General features: G+C 41.5%; 2 protein-coding genes across 2 annotated transcripts; both read left to right on the forward strand.

Annotated features, from left to right (window-relative positions):
- The first annotated feature begins 5,536 nt into the window (after positions 1-5,536).
- Positions 5,537-14,407, forward strand: fam169aa (family with sequence similarity 169 member Aa). Its single transcript, XM_031815674.1, has 8 exons — positions 5,537-5,671; positions 7,534-7,633; positions 8,916-9,001; positions 9,291-9,462; positions 12,443-12,622; positions 13,698-13,820; positions 13,989-14,116; positions 14,393-14,407. The coding sequence occupies exons 1-8, from the start codon at positions 5,537-5,539 to the stop codon at positions 14,405-14,407; spliced, it is 939 nt and encodes a 312-aa protein (XP_031671534.1).
- A 14-nt stretch (positions 14,408-14,421) lies between these two features.
- Positions 14,422-21,717, forward strand: LOC116360709 (trichohyalin-like). Its single transcript, XM_031815685.1, has 3 exons — positions 14,422-14,540; positions 14,659-14,776; positions 14,885-21,717. Exons 1-3 carry the CDS (start codon positions 14,422-14,424, stop codon positions 20,282-20,284), a joined length of 5,637 nt encoding a protein of 1,878 aa, XP_031671545.1. The 3' UTR covers positions 20,285-21,717.
- The last annotated feature ends 1,693 nt before the right edge of the window (positions 21,718-23,410 follow it).

The following is a 23,410-nucleotide window of genomic DNA, read 5'->3' on the forward strand; positions in this document are numbered from 1 at the left end:
CTTTTATTTCTTTCATCACATTTCCAGTGGGTCAGAAGTTTACATACATTTGGTAGCATTGCCTTTAAATTGTTTAACTTGGGTCAAACGTTTCATGTAGCCATCCACAAGCTTCCCACAATAAGTTAGGTGAATTTTGGCCCATTCCTCCTGACAAAGCAGGTGTAAAGGTTTGTAGGCACCCTTGCTCACACACGCTTTTTCATTTCTGCACACAAATGTTCTATAGGACTGAGGTCATCTTGAGATGTTGCTTCAATATATCAACATAATTTTCCAAACATAACGATGGTCATTATGGCCAAATAGTTATATTTTTGTTTCATCAGACCAGAGGACATTTCTCCCAAAATTACGATTTTTGTCCCCATGTGCAGTTGCAAACCGTAGTCTGGCTTTTTTGGTGGTTTTGTAGCAGTGGCTTCTTTCTTGCTGAGCGGCCTTTCAGGTTATGTCGATATAGGACTCGTTTTACTCCTTACGAACCACATAGCATATCATTACAGCAGTATGTATGTTAGCTGTCTACCCAACATTAGTACCTATACATCAAACTTACCAGTATATTAACTATAGGCTATTTAACTACCCAACATTTATTGCCTTGATTATTCCTGTCATTCTTAGGTTCCCTAAATGTTATAGTCGTCGTGCGTTCTCAATGGACATTCGGTGTGCTTTCGTAAATCCGCTCTTATCTACTCCGATTTCAGAGCACTCTCATCTGAGTGTACCAGACCGCAGAATAATGAATTGACGAGCGCTAAAAACCCGTTGAATTTGCCGGTGTCAGTAAACATCGGCAAAAGAACAGACTTAATTTGTTTCCAGCAGCACAGTTACAGTCACTAACGCTCTGGTTAACACGAAAACTGCCTAACCAGCTCTGCTAGGGCAAGTAAAATGGTCCGAGGGGTCTCACTTGTGTCTGGAAGTAGCTAGCAAGCTAGCCAATGTTAGCTTGCTAGTTACTTCCAGACACAAGTGAGACCTCTCGGACCATTTTACTGCTCAAATCAACCCTACTCCTCAGCCCAAACGTCCAGTGTGCGCTCCGATAGCGAAACGGTGGGAATATACCCAGAGGGTTTTTCATTTTCATTGAATAGAAACACTATAATATTAATCAAATGAATTAAGCAAGTACCAGTCAAAATGTTGCACACACCTACTCATTCCAGGATTTTTCTATATTTTTACTATTTTGTACATTGTAGAATAATAGTGAAGACATCACAACTATGAAATAACAGGTATGGAATCAGTTAAGAACAAATTCTTACTTACAAGGACAGCCTACTCCTTCCTCCCCGTCGGGGAATTGAACCCCAGTCTCCCACTTGCCTGCAATATGGAAGACTATCAAATGCTTCTCAAACTACCAATAACTTGCATTAACAGAATAAATGGCTGACAATTAGATAACGTGCCACAGAATGCTGCAGCAGCCCACAAGGTGTGCCACAGTATGACATAACTTTTAAAGGAGGAACCACTGTATCTATAGAGTACATTATGTACTCTATTGCTTTGGATGTGAAAGTGTCACAGACATATAGCTTGAACTTGATATTGATAACCCATTCACAAGTTGCATTGTAATGAGACAAGTACTAGTAAAGTGGGTGCTAGACATTGGTGGTGAATGAGGTCAGTTTTCCACTTACTATTTAAGCTCTTTGAGCATCTGGAAAAGCAATATATAAATGCAATCAAGTATTAGTATTATTATAAAATATGGTGGAGATTGAGGTAACCCGTCCTGCAAGTACAGGGAACTTTATGGTCTGCCCGCTGATCTTATTTTCTGAAGGGTTAGGAAGGGAAGAGGGAGGGGTATACTATGTGGGGTATGCACTGGAACAGACCACATGGAAAGTGTTTGTGTATACAGAATGTGTGTGCTTTCATATATCCATACCACATAGACTGTGGTCTATACATACTGTATGTGTTGATATTTATTCAGGTGTCCATACATGTGTGTGTGTGTGGGTTGTTTATGTTTCCATTCATAGTATGTGTGCGCGTTCATGCAGTGAGTGTTTTTTATATGGGTGTGTGTGCATATGTTTATTTAAGTATGTTTAATGGTGCATATAGCTACACGTGCTCTCATTTCAAGTACAATACCCTGATCTATCCACTGTCTATTGTTCCCTCGTCTTCTTGGGATGGGAAGGGGGTGGGAGGTGTCTGGGTAGGTGGGTAGGACTCTGGCACATAGACTACTACTTCTCAAGCTGCACTGAGATGGTGGTTGTTCAGAGAGTAAGGACTGAAGTGAAGTTAGGTTCAGATATTGTGTTCAGATATTTTGGTTATCTGACTTACACCCCTCCCCCCCACACCAAGTTTAGCCACAAAATGGTTCCCCATGGTAGGCACTGTGTACTTATAGTTACACTTCCAGCACTATGGGTACAGCCTTATGGATGGAACCAACCCCCCAATGGCAACAGGGCATGCTAGCTAAATGCCTGATTTGTTGACAAACTCAGTAAGTTGTTTAGTTGATTGTACTGAAGGTCACAAACAGAGATCCTACCTAACAGGTAATATCTATTGTTACTTCAAGTAGTGCCACACTTTGTGTCATATTTTAGTTGACTGTCTAAAACAGCTTACAGGTAGCTTTAGGCTGATCAAACGTCATTTACCAACTAACCTAACGTAGCAGGTGTAAAAGAAATGCCTGAAACTACATGCCCCACATTTGTATTTGTATTGATTATGGATCCCCACTAGCTGCTGCCAAAGCAGAAGATCATCAAAGGTAAGGCATTAATTATATCGCTATTTCTGACTTTCGTGGCGCACATGCCTGGTTGAAATATATTTTTCATGCTTTGTATGCGGGCGCTGTCCTCAGATAATCAGATAATGTGCATGGTGTGCTTTTGGCGTAAAGCCTTTTTGAAATCTGACACAGCGGCTGGATTAACAAGAAGTTAAGCTTTATTTTGATGTATTACACTTGTGATTTTATGAAAGTTAAATGTATTAATTCTGTAGTTTGAATTTCGCACCCTGCAATTACACCGGATGTTGGCCAGGTGGGACGCTACCATCCCACCTGCCCATAAGAAGTTAACAAGATTCAACAACTGAGACATAAACTGAACAAGTTCCACAGACATGTGACTAACATAAATGGAATAATGTGTCCCTGAACAAAGGGGGGTGGGGGGTCAAAATCAAAAGTAACAATCAGTATCTGGTGTGTCCACCAGCTGCATTAAGTACTACAGTGCATCTCCTCCTTGTGGACTGCACCAGATTTGCCAGTTCTTGCTGTGAGATGTGACCCGACTCTTCCACCAAGGCACCTGCAAGTTCCCAGACATTTCTGGGGGGAATGGCCCTAGCCCTCACCCTCCGATCCAACATATCCCAGACGTGCTCAATGGGATTGAGATCTGGGCTCTTCGCTGGCCATGGCAGAACTATGACATTCCTGTCTTGCAGGAAATCACGCACAGAACGAGCAGTATGGCTGGTGGCATTGTCATGCTGGAGGGTCATGTCACCCTGACCATCACCCTTGGTGAGACAAAACCAGTGAATCAGCGAAGAGCCCTTTTTGCCAGTCCTGTCGTGTCCAGCGACTGTGCCCATAGGCAATGTTGTTGCCGGTGATGTCTGGTGAGGACCTGCCTTACAACAGGCCTACAAGCCCTCAGTCCAGCCTCTCTCAGCCTATTTCGGACAGTCTGAGCACTGATGGAGGGATTGTGCGTTCCTGGTGTAACTCTGGCAGCTGTTGTTGCCATCCTTTACCTGTCCCGCAGGTGTGATGTTTGGATGTACCGATCCTGTGCAGGTGTTGTTACACATGGTCTGCCACTGCGTCACTGCATCTCTCTGTAGTGCTGTCTTAGGCATCTCACAGTACGGACATTGCAATTTATTGCCCTGCCACATCTGCTTTCCTCATGCCACCTTGCAGCATGCCCAAGGCACATTCACGCAGATGAGCAGGGACCCTGGGCATCTTTCTTTTGGTGTCAGTAGAAAGGCCTCTTTAGTGTCCTAAGTTTTCATAACTGTGACTTTAATTGCCTACAGTCTGTAAGCTTGTTAGTGTGTTAACGACCATTCTGCAGGTGCATTTTCATTAATTGTTTATGGGTCATTGAACAAGCATGGGAAACTGTGTTTAAACCCTTTACAATGAAGATCTGTGAAGTTATTTGGATTTTCACTAATTATCTTTGAAAGACAGGGTCCTGAATGCAGGACTTTTCTTTTTTTGCTGAGTTTAGAACTAAGTTCTATTTTAGCACCTGGCTATGCAGACGCTTGCAAGCAGTTTGGATGAAATGATTGAATAACATGTAGGGGTAAATTTATTTTGCAACATTCAGGCAGGCAAAGTGCGCAGTATGGTCAGCATGTCAGAACAGCCCTTGTTGGGAGTTACCACAGGATAATTCCAGGGTTCTCAGGCATTATTGCTTAATTAAGTACAAACATTTTAAAGACCATAGGGATTTTATAGAATTCGATTCTATAAAAAGTGACATCTTTCACATGCATCTGTTTCCAATTACATCTCATTGAATGTTGACTATTAAATAGAAAATAGCATCCACCATCTATTTCCTTTCTCTTCTGTTGTCCGAGTGAAGATAAAACAAGTTAGTTAGACACACAAGTGAGCATGAAAGATCGAAGCAGGATTATTGTTATTTGTTGTGACACGTGGATTAGATTAGATGACAATGACATCTCAGCAGATGTGTAATCTCCTCTTCTTCCCTGCACAGACGAGCCATGGTAGTCTAGACTATTGTTTGTTTTGTTGATCATGTTATGCACTCTGAATGATAGGGCTGAGAGATGTTTTCTTTGTTAGATGATATGACAAATGCATTAGATTAATATAATGAATTACGATAAACTACAACAGACTATAGTAATCAAATAAATAGATAACAAGACATCATTTAATTACAAAAGATAATGTTACAATACTAATGTTAGAAGACACACAGATCACTCTCTCACATAGGTTCTGTAGATCTGCAAAGTGCACAATCTGGTCTGCTGCTGGCTTTCCAACAAGTACTCATCCACCACTGATCTGTAGTCCTCCAGTGCAGTTTATGGCAGTAGGGATGGAGGCAAGTCACGTCAATGCTTTCCCTGTACTGTCTGGTACCATTACAGCCACATGTCAATATGCAATATGCAAAGGTCTTAGGGCTCAGTTCCAACCAACAGTTGAACTAGTGTTCTCCCAAAATAAGCGTCATGTCTATGTCATGCAACTGACTTTTTCAAAAGCTCCAGAAATGACAATGAGACATGCCTAGTTAAATAAATAATAAAATAAATGTAGAAATATAACCACTTCTTTTCTGACTGAGTGATCCGAGTGATTCCCTTCTAACACTGCTCCATTGCAAGATTAAAATATTTAAATGAGACTTCCCTAGTGAAATAACGATTTATTTAAATAAATAAATACAATGTGTCTTCACAGAGCTTATCTGTGATCTCTGGTGACTGACTGCTCTGTGTTCCTGTAGGAATGGAGTTCCCTGTGGACGGCCTGGCCAGCGTGACCCAAGAGGTCCTGGAGAGATCAGCCCAGGACTACATGAACAGCATCCTCCACAGCAATCCAGACTCACCTGCACATCTCACCCTCGCCAACAACACACAGGTAAACACCTCACCCTCAGCAATACACACAGGTAAAGGAGCTTTGACTGCATTTGTGACCGACTAGCTCGATTCAGTCTTATGTAGCAAATTTTGAAATTGTGTTTTTTACATTGGATCAAAGTACAGACTCAGAGCTAGAGAATTGTATATCATACCATACAGTTGAGGAACATCGGAAAATTGATGAATTTATAACCTCACTTATGAGAAAATGTCCCTTGAATGTTTTGGTACACCTACTGGAGAGCTCTTCTTTGTCTACACCTATTCAGCATCGTTCACACCCTCTTAAGCTTTAGCCCCACCCAGCTCTTTAAGAATTCATGTGAGGCCATGTACTAAACAACCAAAGATTTCAAGACTAACTGGTGTGTTCATAAATTCAATCTGGTGTACCAGAGTGTGTTTAGAGTGCGCTCTGGGCGTACCGTAAACGCAGAGTGTTGTCAGATTGTCCGTTGGTAAATTCAGAGCGTTTCACTCTCATAGCGTTCAAAGCGCACCTTAGACGATTTGGCCGAGGAGTCGGGTTGATCCAAGCGTTCTGACCTAACAACAGCAGTCAAGCACCCAAGCTTACTGGCTAAGGTTGGCTAGCTTGCTAAATACTTCCAGACAGAACAGCTCACTCTGACCATTTTACTCACCCTAGCAGAGCTGGTTAGGCAGTTTTTATGTTATGTTGGTGTCTGCAACTATGCTGCATTTTGAAAATGAAAATTTTTTTGCAAACGTTTTTATGTGTAAATGTGTCAGTTATTCTGACGAATTTACCAGCTACGTCCCAACTCATAATGTTACTACCCTGCATGAATCTGCAGGGAGCTAACCAACCAGGTTCAATGATAGCTAGCTAGCTAACATTAGGCTATAACTAGCAATGCAAATGGCTCTGAGATACGAATAATATTATTACACAGATCATGCATGTAACATTAGCTAGCAAGCCAGCCAGCTAACATTAACTAGCTAGCTAACAGTACGCTTTAACTTGAAATTAACCCAACTTTTTGACAAAATTAGAAACGTGTAATATCTGAAAATGTAGCTAGCTAGACAATCTCACCCGTATAAATGGATGGACGCTTCTCCCTCTCTGTCACGGATATCATGGTTGCCTTAGTTTGAAGATGTAATCCACAGACAGCTAACTGTCTGTTTTATACAACAGCCTTCTGTGTGTTCTCTTTTCGACTCCGTCTGCATATTTGCAATCAAACGCCAGAATTTTCTTCATCTCCTTAGCTATCATACTCCAATTCCACAGTGTTGATACCGATTTCAAAAAACTTGATCCTCCGGAAAGTGGAGAGCGACCCCTTTGCAGTTCTACTACGTGATATCTTTAAAAACATTTTTTTTTAAAGCTGCGTTAGAAAGGATTACAAACACATCAGCTCAGGTTTAGCCACAGAAAAAGAAAAGATCTTCCCTTTAGCCATGATTGGCTAACAATTGTATTTGTATTTACAGATGGCATACAAGTTTGTTATTAAGGCACATGGCAGTTGGCAAGTTCCAGAAGGCATTTCTACGTTCAAATGGCTCTCCTGTGAAGTAGTGACGCGTGTCATACTCCTACTTTGCTGAAATTAGTCAGATTTGACTGCCAAAAATCTGTCATTGAATCTGCCTTGGCTAGATTTACATACTTCCAGTGCTACAGTTATTCCAGGTCTGCTTCGCCACTTTAAAACGACAAAACAGTTATATTATGAAATCTGCCCCTTTTCATAGGAAGTAGCCTATTTGATGGAATTCAAATGTACAGCTTCCCTAGCATTGTTCTACTATATGCAAAATTATACCCCAATAGATTACATGGTTGAATTTTGATCTTGTGCTCCTGTCCTCACCCAGGTGCCCATTGGGCTTTCCAATGTGGGTTTCGTCCCTCTGTATGGAGCCGACCTGAGACAGAAAGTCCTCGCCCTGTTCTCCCCACAGGACCAGTTTACAGGTAAATGAGGTCTTATGAGGAAATTGTTGATGATGTTGACACAAAATGGAGACTGCTAATGGAGACCCCCCCCCCCCCCCCACCTAAGGCTAATGTAATGCCACTGTGTCTTTTGTGCCTTCAGGAACTGTAAAATGAATCATGAAAATGTTTACCAATTGTAACAGTTAACAATGTAATAATATGTATTTAAAAGCGGTACATATAGTATTTCTAAAAGTTTCTTGTATTCTTAGTCTATATATTGTGCATTCAGAAATTATTCAGACCCCTTCACTTTTTCCACATTTTGTTACATTACAGCCTTATTCAAAAATGTATTAAATGAAAAAAATATCTTATCAATCTACACACAATACCCCACAACTTCAAAGCTGATTTTTTTTATTCTATTGAAGATAGAAAACAGAAATACTTTAAGTATTCAGATCATTTGCTATGAGACACACGTAATTGAGCTCAGGTGGATCCTGTTTCCATTGATCAACCTTGAGATGTTTCTACAACTTGATTGGAGTCCACATGTGGTAAATTCAATTTATTGGACATGATTTGGAAAGGCACACACCTGTCTATATAAGGTCCTGCAGCTGACAGTTCATGTCAGAGCAAAATCCAAGCCATGAGGTTGAACGAATTGTCCATAGAGCTCCGAGACAGGATTGTGTCGAGGCACAGATCTTGGGATGGGTACCAAAAAATGTCTGCAGCATTGAAGGTCCCCAAGAACACAGTGGTCACCATCATTATTAAATGGAAGAAGTTTGCAACCACCAAGACCCTTCCTAGAGCTGGCTGCCCGGCCAAACCGAGCAATCGAGGGAGAAGGGCCTTGGTCAGGAAGGTGACCAAGAACATGATGGTCACTCTGACAGAGCTCCAGAGTTCCTCTGTGAAGATGGGAGAACCTTCCAGAAGACAACCATCTCTGCAGCACTTCACCAATCAGGCCTTTATGGTAGAGTGGCCAGATGGAAGCCACTCGTCCGTAAAAGGCACGACAGCCCGCTTGCAGTTTTCCTAGTCAGGATCAAGGAAAAGATGAACGGAGCAAAGTACAGAGAGATCCTTGATGAAAACCTGCTCCAGAGTGCTTAGGACCTCCCCAAATACCCAAGAAGAATCAAGGCTGTAATCACTGCCAAAGGTGTTTCAACAAAGTACTGAGTAAAGGGTCTGAATACTTATGTAAATGTGATATTTTCATTTTGTGAAGGGGTCTGAATACTTTTCAAATGTTTCAAATATTGTATGTAATTGTTGTGTGCGTTATCTCTATCAGCGGTGGGGCTGTACTTGTTGGATCGATGGTGGTCACTGGAGGACATCCTAAAAACAGCAGACCCTGCCAGAGATGGATGTGTGGAGGTACTATCTTTGAAAACTATTTTAGCTGTATGTGTACTAATACACCACCTGGTTGTTGAGAAATAGCATGTGTAAGAGTTCTCACTATTGTTGCAGAAATTATTATACAGCTGCAAAAGTAAATGTAAAATAAGACGCATCCAAGAGACAATAGGTATATATTTGTGGGTTTATTTTTTAAACGTTTTTTTAAAACAAGAATTAGATAGTATTGGGTCAGTGAATTGAATGAGACACACAGGGGTGCTGACTGATGTGGTTGTGTGTTTTGCTATGTGTTCCTCTATAGGTGGAGACTCTAGGGGAGAGGATAGTCCTGTACATTTTGAATCGTGTGGTGTACAGAGCCATGGAAATGAGTTCAGACGAACTACCTTTCCTCTGCCACGGGGAGAGCGACAACGCCAAGATCCTCTGGAAAGACGGACAGGCAGTCGGCTTCTACTCAGTCAAACCTTCAGGTAAGGAACCTGGCATTGACATTGAAGATAAAAGCATTGATGCTCAATTCTTGTCACACATCAGGTATTATGGAGTAGAGCTGAGTTCAAGTGTCTATGTGCTGTTTAGTAAACTATGGGTGACCTTTAATACTGACATTTTTAAATACAGAACAGCATATGTGTGCAAAACAAAGATAGTTCCTAACTCACAAAGCCAATGCGCATTTTCGCATAGACGTTTATACGTATTGTATTCTTTCCAATGTGTGTATATACAGTGGCTTGAGAAAGTATTCACCCCCTTGACATGTTTTCTATTTCGTTGCCTTACAACCTGGAAATAAAATAGATTTTAGGGGTGTTTGTATAATTTGATGTACACAACATGCCTACGACTTTGAAGATGCAAAATATGTTTTATTGTGAAATAAACCAGAAATAAGACAAAAAAACTGAACTTGAGCGTGCATAACTATTCACCCCCCCCCCCAAAAGTCAATACATTGTACAGCCACCTTTAGCATCAATTACAGCTGCAAGTTTCTTGGGTATGTCTCTATAAGCTTTGCACATCTAGCCACTGGGATTTTTGCCCATTCTTCAAGAAAAAACTCCAGCTCTTTCAAGTTGGATGGGTTCTGCTGGTGTACAGCAATCTTTAAGTCATACCACATATTCTCAATTGGATTGAGGTCAGGGCTTTGACTAGGCCATTCCAAGACATTACAGATGTTTCCTCTTAAACCACTTGACTGTTGCTTTAGCAGAATGCTTAGGGTCATTGTTGTGCTGGAAGGTGAACCTCCGTCCCAGTCTCAAATCTCTGGAAGACTGAAACAGGTTTCCCTCAAGAATTTCTCTCTAATTAGCACCATACAACATTCCTTCAATTCTGACTAGACTCCCAGTCCCTGCCGATGAAAAACATCCCCACAGCATCATGCTATACCCACCATGCTTCACTGTAGGGATGGAGTTCTCCGGGTGATGAGAGGTGGTGGGTTTGCGCCAGACATAGCATTTTCCTTGATGGCCAAAAAGTCTCATCTGAGCAGAGCACCTTTTTTCATATGTTTGGGGAGTCTCCCACACCCCTTTTGGCGAACACCAAATGTGTTTGCTTATTTTTTACTTTAAGCAATGGCTTTTTATCTGGCCACTTTTCCGTAAAGCCCAGCTCTGTGGAGTGTAAGGCTTAAAATAGTCCTATGGACAGATACTCCAATCTCCCCTGTGGAGCTTTGCAGCTCCTTCAGGGTTGTCTTTGGTCTCTTTGTTACTGCTCGGATTAATGCCCTCCTTGCCTGGTCCGTGAATTTTGGTGGGCGGCCCTCTCTTGGCACGTTTGTTGTGGTGCCATATTCTTTCCAATTTATAATAACGGATTTAATGGTACTCCGTGGGATGTTTCTGATTTTTTTTATTACCCAACCGTGATCTGTACTTCTCCAAAACGTTGTCCCTGACCTGTTTGGAGAGCTCCTTGGTCTTCATGGTGCCACTTGCTTGATGGTGCCTCTTGCTTAGTGGTGTTGCAGACTCTCAGGTCTTTCAGAACAGGTGTGTGTATACTGAGATCATGTGACAGATCATGTGACACTTAGATTGCACAAAGGTGGACTTCATTTAACTAATTATGTGACTTATGAAGGTGATTGGTTGCACCAGATCTTATTTAGGGGCTTCATTGCAAAGGGGGTAAATACATATGCAGGCACCACTTTTCGGGTTTTTATTATTTTAGAATTTTTTGAAACAACTTGTTTTTTTTATTTCACTTCACCAATTTGGACTATTTCTTGTATGTCCATAACATGAAATCCAAATAAAAATCCATTTAAATTACAGGTTGTAATGCAACAAAATAGAAAAATGCCAAGGGGGTGGATACTTTTGCAAGGCACTGTATACTGAATGAAAATTTAAATGCAAAATGCTACAATTTCAAAGAATTTACTGAGTTATAGTTCATATGAGGAAATCAGTCAATTGAAATAAATGTTATTAGGCCCTTATTTATGGATTTCACGTGACTGGGAATACAGATATGCATCTGTTGGTCACAGATACCTTTAAAACAATGGGTCTCAGGATTTCATCACTGTATTTCTGTGCATTCAAAAAGCCATCAATAAAATTCAATTGTGTTCGTTGTCTGTAGCTTATGCCTGACCATACCATAACCACACGGCCACAGTGGGGAGCTCAGTTCAAAACATTGACATCAGCAAACCACTTGCCCACACAACGCCATACACCCAGTCTGTGGTTGTGAGGCCAGTTGGATGTACTGCCAAATTCTCTAAAATGACATTGGAGGTGGCTTATGGTAGAGAAATAAACATTAAATTATCTGGAATCAGCTCTGGTGGACATTCCTGCAGTCAGCATGCCAATTGCACACTCCCTCAAAACTTGAAATATCTGTGGCATTGTGTTGTGTAACAAAACTGCACAGTTTAGAGTGGCCTTTTATTGTCCCCAGCACAAAGTACACCTGTGTACATTTTTTAAAACCTTTATTTAACTAGGCAAGTCAGTTAAGAACAAATTCTTATTTTCAATGACGGCCTAGGAACAGTGGGTTACCTGCCTGTTCAGGGGCAGAACGACAGATTTGTACTTTGTCAGCTCGGGGGTTTGAACTTGCAACCTTCCGGTTACTAGTCCAACGCTGTAACCACTAGGCTACCCTCCTACCCTAATCATGCTGTTTAATCATCTTATTGATATGCAACACTGTCAGGTGGATGGATTATCTTGGCAAAGGAGAAATGCTCAGTAACAGGGATGTAAACAAATTTGTGCACAGAATTTGAGAGAAATAAGATTTTTGTGCGTATGGAACATCTCTGGGGTATTTTATTTCAGCTCATGAAACATGGGACCAACACTTTACATGTTGCGATTATATATTTGTTCAGTGTACATCCTATATATGTTTCTGACTATCTACTGTAGTCATGAGTCTCCATATGTTTTCCTGTTTTCCATATAGGCAGCTTGTGCAGTACCTTCTTAACCCAGTGCTATCAGCTTCCTATCATGGACTCCATATTCGTCAGGAAGTGTCACCGTGACAACGGCCTGGGCCTTCAAATGCTGGAGAACTTTGTTGAATGTTTCAAAGAGGACTGCCTTGGGTTGAGATACCCCCTTTCAAAAGTTATGTACAAAGGTAATCATCAACCTTTTTTACTAGTTGTGAAATACAGGAAAAGGACCGAGCACGCCCCCATTCTCATCAACGGGGCTGCAGTGGAGCAGGTTTAGAACTTCAAGTTCCTTGGTGTCCACATCACCAACAAACTATCATGACAGCCGTGAAGAGGGCACGTCAAAGCCTATTCCCCCTCAGGAGACTGAAAAGATTTGGCCTGGGTCCTCAGATTCTCAAAAGTTTCTACAGCTGCACCATCGAGAGCATGGTTGCATCACTGCCTGGTATGGCAACTGTACGGCCTCCAACTGCAAGGCACTACAGAGGGTAGTGCGTTCGGCCCAGTACATCACTGGGGCCAAGCTTCCCGCCATCCAGGACCTCCATACCAGGAAGTGTCAGAGGAAGGCCATGAAAATGGTCAGACTCCAGCCACCCTAGTCATAGACTGTTCTCTCTGCTACCGCACGGCAAGCGGTACCGGTGCACAGTGGCAGTTCTAGCTTGTATGGCTCCCTGGATGAACCCCCCCCCCCTTCAACAACAAAAAGCACCATTCTGCACTAACTGTCATTTTTATTCAGACATTTGGAACAACACAAATAAATAATCATAACATTTAAGACTATATAAATATATACAAAAATAAGACTCATAAATCTCAGAAAGAAGTAACAACGACAAATAGAAACATATTGTAGTATATAAATACAAATAAAAAAAGAGAATTGAATTATTACACTATTACACTTCAAACAATAAACACACTAACTAAATTGCACAACTAATGGCATTACTAATTGCATTAGTACTGTACAAAGTTAGAGGTGCGCTATTTGATAGATTCCCCTGCTCCCCCTACCTTATTATTATTCATTTTTATTCTTAACTTCTTAAAGCATTGTCGGTTAAGTTCTTGTTGTATTCGACGCATGTGACAAATAACATTTGATTAGTTGTTGAAATACTTACAATGTTCACACAGAGAAATACAAGAATGGTTGAAAGATTTCAAAACATTCCCTATCCTCTCCTAACCTGCAGCCATCAGCCTACCAGTTCACTTCCTTAACAACTTCTTATCGTTTTCCAGTGTGTGGGAAGTACCTGAGCCTGTACCCGGCCGACAGAGACCTGCTGTGGGAGGTGGAGAGTGTTGGAAGACCCAGCCAGAGGACTAACATAGCCAACAAGATCCAGGCTATGGGTCTGAGCTGTATGTTTATCACAGGTTTAAAATGGCAGACGTGCACATCCCAGACGTGCACAATATAGCCTAGGTGTCTATATTGCTGTACTTAGGATGCTAGAATGACACGTCACTGTATGTCTTGAACAGAGACATTTCTCACTAAAATTATGGAATTGTAACTTCTTCCCTCAGCCTTATCCAAGTACCTCCCCTTTACGGAGCACTCTGTGGCGAACCGTGTGGGGGCTGAAAATGAGGGGGTAATGGAGAAAGTGACATCACGCATACAGGAAGCCATGGAGTACACTGTTGAAATTGTGGTACGTTTTTAAATATAACAATAGATTTAATGTAAAGAATATAAAACATGTTATGTGACAAATAATCTCTATTTTTCAATATTTATTTTAGTTTTGTGTTACTTTGACTTATAGCATTTGCAATGGAATGTTTATTGTTTTGCTTACATAATAACATACATTTACTTTGTTTATAGGAGGACGTTACACTGGTCAAAGTGACAAAAGGCAAGTATTGGTTGTTTCATGTACTGGATCTTTGTAATAAGTTCTAACATATGTTCTCTAAAACGACAGCGTTTCACCTCCTAACATCATTTTTTATGATGTTTCCAGAGAAGGAAGAAACGCCGGTTACAATCAGAGGCAGGAGCAGTGGCCAGAAATTCAAGAATATCTCGGAGGAAAGCAAATCAGAGGAAAGCAAATCAGAGAAAGTCATCAGGTAACAGAATGTGAATACTGCTTTGTTTCAAATGTTAATGTCCAGTAAAACACACAAACAGTTAAATAACTATTGCCTAAATGAAGGTCATTCACTTTGGAATATATGTGTGGTGTAGGATTGAGGATATTGAAGCAGAGGTGGATACCCCAAAAGAGAATCCAGTTTCAGAGCATCTGCAAGAGAATGAAAAAGTTGTTGCTGTAGCTGAATGCGACGAAGAGGAGATAGCTGAGGTATATATAAATGTAATATGATTCGTAAACAATTCATCTGTTTTTCAAGTGTCCAGGAGTAAGGAGGCTTAAGTGACACAGGCTCTTTAAAAAGTTTATATTTTACAGGATGTCGTTGACATAGCCACAGAGGACACAGCAATTGAGCTTGATAATGTGTCCTCGGAGATTGAGGAGGAGGAGGAGGAGGAGGAGGAGACGGAGGAGGTTCCAAAGGAGGTGGCAGGAACCAATGAAGACAAAGAAGAGAACAAAGAAGAAACAGCCGAAGAATCCTCGAAGGAGGGGAAAAAAAGAAGAGGCAGACCAAGATCCACTCGTCTCACGAAACCTGTTGAGGCTGAGGAGGAGAGAGTGGAAGAGGAGCAGCCAGTAGTTGAGGAACCTGCTGAGGAAGAGGAGAATATCTCACCAGCTGAGGAGGAAGAGGCAGCTCCAGTGGTAGAAACAAGAGTCTTGAGGAGAGGAAGAAAAAGCGTTCCACCTACCCTAACACCAAAATGCAAGTCCACAAGAAGAGGCAAACTGCCTGAGGAAGAGAAGGCGGAAGAGCCAGAGGAGAAAGAGGCAGCTGAGGAAGAAGAGGCACCAGTAGTGGAAGCAATAACTGAGGAAGAGGAAAATGTGGAGGAAAAGAAGAAAGAGGTGGAAGCAGAAGAAGAAACGGTAGAAAAACTAGCAGAGGTAGTTGAAGAGGCAGAAAAAGTGGAGGGGGAGGCAACAGCGGTGGATAATGTAGCAGATGAACCAGTAGAAAAACCAGTTGAGGAAGAAGAGAAGACCACACCACCTGAGGAGGAAGAGGAGGCTCCAGTTGTAGAAACAAGAGTCCTGAGAAGAGGAAGAAAAAGTGTTCTAGTTACTACACCAAAATGCAAGGCCACACGAAAAGGCAAACAACCTGCGAAAGTGGAGGCGCCAGATGAAGAGTCAGCTGAGGAAGAAGAGGCACCAGTAGTAGATGCCAGAGTTTTGAAGAAAGGAAGAAAATCTACCCCTGCCAAACCCAGATGCAAATCCAAACAACGCCACAAACAACCCGAGGAAGAGGTAGAGGAGGTGGCTGAACCTGTGTTGGATTCTGTGGATAAAATGGTAGAGAGAGAAAAAGAAGTGGAGGAAACAGCAGCAATAGAGAAGGGAGAAAAAGTGGAGCAAGATAAACCAGTGGAGAAGGAAATGGCAGAGGAGGAGGTAGCTGTAATAGTGGAAGAAGAAATGGTGGAGGAAGAAGAGGAAACTGAAACTGCACCAGTGGGAGAGGAGAGTGTTGCAGAAGAAAAGGTGGAGGAGGAAGCAACAACTGGGGAAGAGGAAAATGTGGAGGAAGAGAAGGAGAAAACCGAAGCTGAACCTGAATCAACGGAAGAGGAGAGTGCTGCAGAAGAAAAGGTGAAGGAGGTAGCAACAACTGAGGAAGAGGAAAATATGGAGGAAGAGAGGGAAGCGGAGATAGTGGAGGAAGAACAAATAGAGGAAGCTGAAACTGCAGTTTCAGCTGAAACTCTTACTGTGGAAGAAAAGGTGGAGGAGGAAGCAAAAACCATAGAGGAGGAAAAGGTGGAGGAAGCAACAACTGAGGAAGAGGTAAAAGTGGACGAAGATAAGAAAGAGGAAACAGTTATAGAAAAACTAGCAGAGGAAGTTGCTATGGTAGAAGAGGCAGAAAACGTGAAGGAGAAAGAAGAGGCTAGAGAAGTGGAATTTGTTGCAAATGAAGTGGTAGAAAATCCAGTTGAAGAAAAGAACACCTCACCATCTGAGGAAGAGGAGACCTCACCACCTGAAGAAGATGCTCCAGTTGTAGAAACAAGAGTCCTTGGGAGAGGAATAAAAAGGGTTCCTGCTGTTCTGACTCTGAAACGTAGGTCCACAAGAAAAGATAAACAGCCTGAGGAAGAGAAGGTGGAGGAGCCAGAAGTGGAAGAGGAAGCTGAGGAGGAGAAGACCCCATTAGAGGAAGCCAGAATCCTGAGGGTAGGAGGAAAATCAGCCCCTGCTACTGCCACACCCAGACGCAAATCCACACGAGCCCGCAAAGAACCTGAGGAAGAGGTGGTGGAGGCGGCTGATCCTGTGGCAGAAGCGGTGCAAGAAGAAAAAGCTGTGGAGGAGGAAAAAGGAGAGGAAGAAAAGGAAGAGGAAGCTGAAACTGCGCCAGTGGAAGAGGAGAGTGCTGCAGAAGAAAAGGTGGAAGCAGAAAAAGCAGAGGAAGAGGAAGGAACAGATCAGGAAGAGGAAAATGTGGAGGAAGAGAAGAAAGCACAAATAGTGGAGGAAAAGGAGAAAGAGGAAGCTGCTGCTGAAGCTACAACTGTGGAAGAAGAGAGTGTTGCAGAGGAAAGGGTGGAGTATGAAGCAGGTATAATAGAGGAAGAAGATATTGTGGAGGAAGAAAAGGAGTCAGCAGATGAAGAAAATATTGAGGAAGCTACAGCTGTCGAAGAAAGAGTGGAGGAGGAAGCAAAACACGCAGAGAAAGAAAATGTGGAAGAAGCAATAACTGAGGAAGAGGAAAAAGTGGAGGAAGAGAAGAAAGAGGCAGAAAAAGAAATGGGAGAAAAACTAGCAGAGGTAATTGAAGAGGCAGAAAAAATGGAGAGGGAGGCAACAGCAGTGGAGAATGTAGCAGGTGAAGCAGTAAAAAAGCTAGTTGAGGAAGAAGAGAGAACCACAGCACCTCAGGAGGAAGAGGAGACCCCAGTTGTAGAAACAAGAGTCCTGAGAAGAGGAAGAAAAAGTGTTCCAGTTACTCCACCAAAACGCCAGTCCACACGAAAAGGCAAACAACCTGAGGAAAATGAGAAAGTGGAGGCACCAGATGAGGAAGAGGCAGCTGAGGAAGAAGAGGCAACAGTAGTGGAAGCCAGAGTTTTGAGGAAAGGAAGAAAATCGGCCCCTGCCAATCCCAGATGCATATCCAAACAAGGCAGCAAACAACCTGAGGAAGAGGTGGAGGAGGAAAAGGTAGAGGAGGTTGCTGAACCTATGCTGGATTATGTAAAGAAAAGGGAGGAGAGAGAAAAAGCTGTGGAGGAAACAGCAACAATAGAGGAGGAAGAAAAAATGGAGCAAGAAAAACTAGTGGAGAAGGAAATGGCAGAGGAAGCAACAGAAATAATGGAAGACGAAATGGTGGATGAAGAGGAAGAGGAAACTGAATTTGCAGCTGAACCTGAATCAGTGAAAGAGGATAGTGTTGCAGAAGAAAGGGGGGAGGAGGTAGCAACAACCGAGGAAGAGGAAAAGATGAAGGAAGAGAAAGAAACGGAGATAGTGGAAGAGGAAAAAATTGAGGAAACTGAAGATGCAGTTGCAGCTGAAACTATTACTGTGGAAGAAAAGGTGGAAGAGGAAGCAAAAAACATAGAGGAAGAAAAGGTGGATGAAGCAACAACTGAAGAGGAAAAAGTGGATGAAGAGAAGAAAGAGGAAACAGTTTTTGAAATAGCTATAGAAAAACTAGCAGAGGAAGTTGCTATGATAGGAGAGGCAGAAAAAGCGGAGAAAGAAGAGGCACGAGTAGTGGAATGTGTTGCAGATGAAGTGGTAGAAAAGCCATTTGAGGAAGAGAAGAAGACGTCACCACCAGAGGAGAAGGAGGAAGCGGAGCCTCCAGTTGTAGAAACAAGAGTCCTGAGGAGAGGAAGAAAAAGTGTTCATGCTACTCCGACTCCAAAACGCAAGTCCACACGAAGAGGCAAACAACCCGATGAAGTAGAAAAGGAGGATGAGCCAGAAGAGGAAAATGGATATAAAAAAGAGCCACCAGTAGTGGAAGCCAGAGTTCAGAGTAGAGAAAGAAAATCTGCCCCGACACCCAGACACAAATCCAAACGAGCCCGCAAAGAACCTGGGGAGGAAGAAAAGGTAGAAGAGACAGCTGAACCTGTGCCTGAAGCTGTAGAGGAAAAGGTGGAGGAGGAAAAGGTAAATGAAGCTGCAGCTGAAACTGCTACTGTGGAAGAAAAGGTTGAGGAGGCAGAAGCGATAGAGGAAGAACATGTGGAGGAAGCAACAACTGAGGAAGAGGAAAAGGTAGAGGAGGAGAAGGAAGCAGAAGCTGCACCTGAAACTTCACCAGTGGAAGACGAGACAGTGGCAAAAGAAAAGATTGAGGAGGAAATTAAATCTGTAGAGGAAGAAAAGGTTGAAGCAACAGTTGAGGAAGAAGAAACAGTGGAAGAAGCAACAACTGAGGTGACTGTGGTAGAAGAGGCAGAAAAAGTGGAGGAGGCAACAGAGGTGGAAAGTGTAGCAGAGGAAGTAGTGGAAAAGCCGGTTGAGGATGAGGAGAAAGCCTTACCACCCGAGGAAGAAGAGGGTAAAGTTGTAGAAACAAGATTCCCGAGGAGAGGAAGAAAAAGCGTTTCTGTTACTCCTCCAAAACGCAAGTCCACGCGAAGAGGCAAAGAAGCAGAGGAAGAGGAGAAGGAGAAGACAGGAAAGGTTGAGGAGATGGATAAATTTGTGCAGGAAGCTGTGGAGGAAAACGTGGAGGAGGAGGAAGAAGAGGCACTGGTAGTAGGAGCCAACATTCTGAGGAGAGGAAGAAAATCTGCTCCTGCCACACCCAGATGCAACTCCAAACAAGCTTGCAAAGAACCTGAGGAAGAGGAAGTAAAGGGGGTTGAAAAGATGGAGGAGGCAGCTGAACCTGTGCCAGAAGCTGTGGAGGAAGGAAAAGCAGTGGAGGAGGAAATGGTGGAACAGAATAAGATGGAGGCAGATGTTGCGATGGTAGAGGACGAAGGAAACACTGAAGTACAAGTAGACAGTGGTGCTCCTGAGGCAAAAGAAGAAGCAATCACACATCAGCCAGAGGAGGTTATGGCAGAGCAAACCAAGGAGAAGGAAGAAGAGGAGAACACAGAGGAGAAAACTACAGAAACATCAAAAGAGGCAGCTGAAGTAGAAACAGCTGAAGCGGTAGATGAGGTGGAAGAAGAGGTTGATAAGGTAATGGCAGAAGAGGCAAGCGTAGTAGAAGAGGAGGAAGTGGCCTCAGTGGCTGAGGGTGGTGTCAAGCCTGAGGAAAATGGAACAGAGAAGGAGAAGAAGGAAGAAGAAACTATTGAGGAGAATGGTATGCAAAATGTAGAGAGCGGTGAGACAGAGGCAGAGGATGGAGTCGGGGTCAAGGTGGACAACCTTAATTTACAGTTGGCAGAAGACGATGAGGAGGAGGAGAAAGAGGAGGGGGAGAAGATGGAGGTAGCTCCAACTCAGAAGGAAGAGCTGAAGAGCTCTGCGGAAGAGGAGGCTCCAGTGGTTTTAACGAGAGTTCTGAGAGTGAGGTTAACTGCCACACCCACAACCACACCCAACTCCAAGGCCACGCCCCAGCGTAAATCCACAAGACACAGCAAAATAGTAACACCTGAGAAGTTCGATCCTGAGGTGGTCCTGCTTTCATCAGATCAAGAGCAGGAAGAAAGCCGTGTGGAAAAGAGACATCTACGTAAGAGAAAAAGCACAGGGCCAACACCTGTTCACAGCAGAACTTAGGCTGTGAAGACAGGTGTTTTTGTTCTCCTCTTTAAATATACAGCTATAGAGGAAAGATTTCACATGGGACCAGATCATTTCCTTTTATCTATTTGTCAGAAGAAGAAAAAAATTGAAAAAATGCTTCCTGTTTTTGTGTAATTTTATGTAATTTTCCGAGGCGATATGCTGCATATTTAATACCTTTTTATATTGTACGTAACATTTAGCATTTTAAGTACAAATCTGTTTACTATTTTTTCAAATTGCAGCTGTCATTTTGACCTTAGTGGCGGGTAACGCAATGTGTTTCAGTAGGCTGGAAGGCTTTGGTTTTCTGATAAATGTATAGTATTTTTAGGTCGAACAGTTTTTAACTGTTTCTGTTGCAGTTTCTAACCGCACAAATTTTTTTGTAATCACAATTTAAACATGATCTTCTAAGATAGCATTTATTCTCTCAAAATACTACAGGGTGTATTTCAGCATACCATAATTCCAAACGGTGTCCCCTCAAGTATAACTCAACAACTCTATAAATAAATACATATATTTTTTACGTATGAATTTAGTTACACTTATTGTCATTAAGAGACATCTGATTTTGTTAGTCAGTCTCACTCAGATATAATATTAAAACCTGCACACATTTCTCTCCACCCTATGGAAAAATGTGTATAATTGCAGGAAATTAGTTATAAAAATGCTCAATCTTTTATCTGTCGAATTGCAAAATCTGTAGAATTGCAGCAAACCTGTTTTAAAACTGCAATATTTTCTCTACACCCATGGCAAAATGTGTAGAATTGCTCTAAATTAACTGAATTACGCAGGCACAAATGGGTACGCAGACCCATGAGCAACTGCGGCACCTTATTAGTTCAGATTTTTTTGTGGCCCCCACCCTCATCAAAGTTACCCATCTCTGATATAAATGCTATTACATTAAATGTGTAATATGTTCTTAAATGTGTAATATGACACAAATATGATCATTTGTGTGTTACAAAAGTGTAAAATATGTCCTATTTTATTAAGGGAATAATGCATTAAGCAAAGTTTTATTTTTATTTTACTGCACATTTGAGTGACATTTCTCTTTGACATTTTTTAAGGTTTCATTTTTACCCAATTACAATTGTTTTCAGCGGAACTGTCACGCTCTGACCAAAGTAAACTGTTTTTCTCAGTGTTGGTTGGGGCGTGATAGTGACTAGGGTGGGTCATCTAGGTGTTTGTATGTCTATTTTGGCCTGATATGGTACCCAATAAGAGACAGCTGTTTATCGTTGTCTCTGATTGGGGATCATATTTAGGTAGCCATTTCCCCATTGTTAGTTGTGGGATCTTGACTATGTGTAGTTGCCTGTCAGCACTATTGTATAGCGTCACCTTTCGCTTGTTATTTTGTTTGTTTGTTCGTTCGGTGTTCATTCTTTTAATAAAGAGAATTCACGCTGCGCCTTGGTCTCCTTCATACGACGAATGTGACAGGAACTCAGGATCTAAAATCACATTTGATGTTGATTTTGTCTATTGTTAATTTCAACATAATTCTTGATTTGAATTGTCAACACTGTCATGGTGTTACACTTTGTGTGTATTGAAATATTTGGTACACCTTGAACATAATGATATTTAGTATTAAAAGATATAAAAATGAATACACACAAATATTTCCTCACTGAGCTGACGAGGCATAATATTTTAGTTCATTTGAAAAGGATGTTGTTCGCAATATTGATTTATATACCAATAAATGTATGTATATCCTCACATTTTGTTTATTGTTAATTAACATGTGTCATGAAGGTTTGATGTACAGGAAGTTTAAATTTAGTAACAGTATAGTTCAATCCACAGTAATACCATGGCCATACAGAACAGTTTGTAAAATAACATTTAACTGTTTAAAATAACACTTATAAAAGCTGTGATGTTAAACTGTAAATGTTTTATCTTGAGAGGTGAAAATATAGCTAGCTTAACTCTGAGTTTTCGTTTATGTGTTATCGTGTTTCAAACATTGAATGCTTTCTTATACATCTCAGTGTTCCACAAAAGCACAAGCCATGTAGCCTGTCTTGATCACAAACATTTCCATATGTTGTATTTTATGACACACCCCTCGTTTCATAATTTGTTTTAATTAGGCAAGTCAGTTAAGAACAAATACTTCTTTACAATGATGGCCTAGGAACAGCAGGTTAACTAACTGCCTTGTTCAGGGGCAGAATGACAGATTTTTTGACCTTGTCAGCTCAGGGATTCGATCCACCAATTTTTTGGTTACTAGCCCAACGCTTTAACCACTAAGCTACCTGCCGCCCCAAAAACAAAAGGGCAATAGGATTGCAGAATTGATGCTGGCTAGAGAAAGGGACCTTTCTGGTGTCTTTTTGGGGTTATTTTCTTATTAGGGGTTCGCAGCAAAGCTGTGAAACCTATTATTATTGTCTGAATTATAATATTTAAGTAACAACTTTAAGAATGATTACCGGCTGCATTCAACCTACAGCACTAGACTAAATTTCACTTGTGTCATCCTTGTGGTGCTTTCACTGATTTCACATAAAGGAAGAGTTCCTACATGATCAGTGGTGTAAAGTACTTAAGTAAAAATACTTTAAAGTACTACTTAAGTCATTTTTGGGGGGATTTATACCATACTTTACTATTTATATTTTTGACAACTTTTACTTCACTACATTCCTAAAGAAAAGAATGTACTTTTTACTCCATACATTGTCCCTGACAGCCAAAAGTACTCTTTACATTTTGACAGGAAAATATTCAAATTTACACTCTTATCAAGAGAACATCCCTGGTCATCCCTACTGCCTCTGACATGGCGGACTAACTAAACACAAATGCTTCATTTGTAAATTAACGTCTGAGTGTTGGCTAACCGTTAAAAAAAAAGTATAAAAATTGTGTTGTCTAATTTGCATAATATAAGGAATTTGAAATTATTAATACTTTTACTTTTGATACTTAAGTATATTTTAGCAATTCCATTTACTTTTTATACTTAAGTATATAAACTCAGCAAAAAAAGAAAGATCCCTTTTTCAGGACCCTGTCTTTCTAAGATAATTCGTAAAAATCCAAATAACTTCACAGATCTTCATTGTAAAGAGTTTAAAC

The sequence above is a fragment of the Oncorhynchus kisutch genome, linkage group LG3, assembly GCF_002021735.2.
Source record: "Oncorhynchus kisutch isolate 150728-3 linkage group LG3, Okis_V2, whole genome shotgun sequence".
Taxonomy (NCBI): domain Eukaryota; kingdom Metazoa; phylum Chordata; class Actinopteri; order Salmoniformes; family Salmonidae; genus Oncorhynchus; species Oncorhynchus kisutch.

Coding starts and splice junctions, on each gene's coding strand:
- fam169aa (XM_031815674.1), top strand. CDS start 5,537: ATGGAGTTCCCTGTGGACGGCCTGGCCAGCGTGACCCAAGAGGTCCTG. Junction 9,002..9,290: donor CCAGAGATGGATGTGTGGAG/GTACTATCTTTG, acceptor GTTCCTCTATAG/GTGGAGACTCTAGGGGAGAG. Junction 12,623..13,697: donor TTCAAAAGTTATGTACAAAG/GTAATCATCAAC, acceptor ATCGTTTTCCAG/TGTGTGGGAAGTACCTGAGC.
- LOC116360709 (XM_031815685.1), top strand. CDS start 14,422: ATGTTTCCAGAGAAGGAAGAAACGCCGGTTACAATCAGAGGCAGGAGC. Junction 14,541..14,658: donor AAATCAGAGAAAGTCATCAG/GTAACAGAATGT, acceptor TGTGTGGTGTAG/GATTGAGGATATTGAAGCAG. Junction 14,777..14,884: donor ACGAAGAGGAGATAGCTGAG/GTATATATAAAT, acceptor TATATTTTACAG/GATGTCGTTGACATAGCCAC.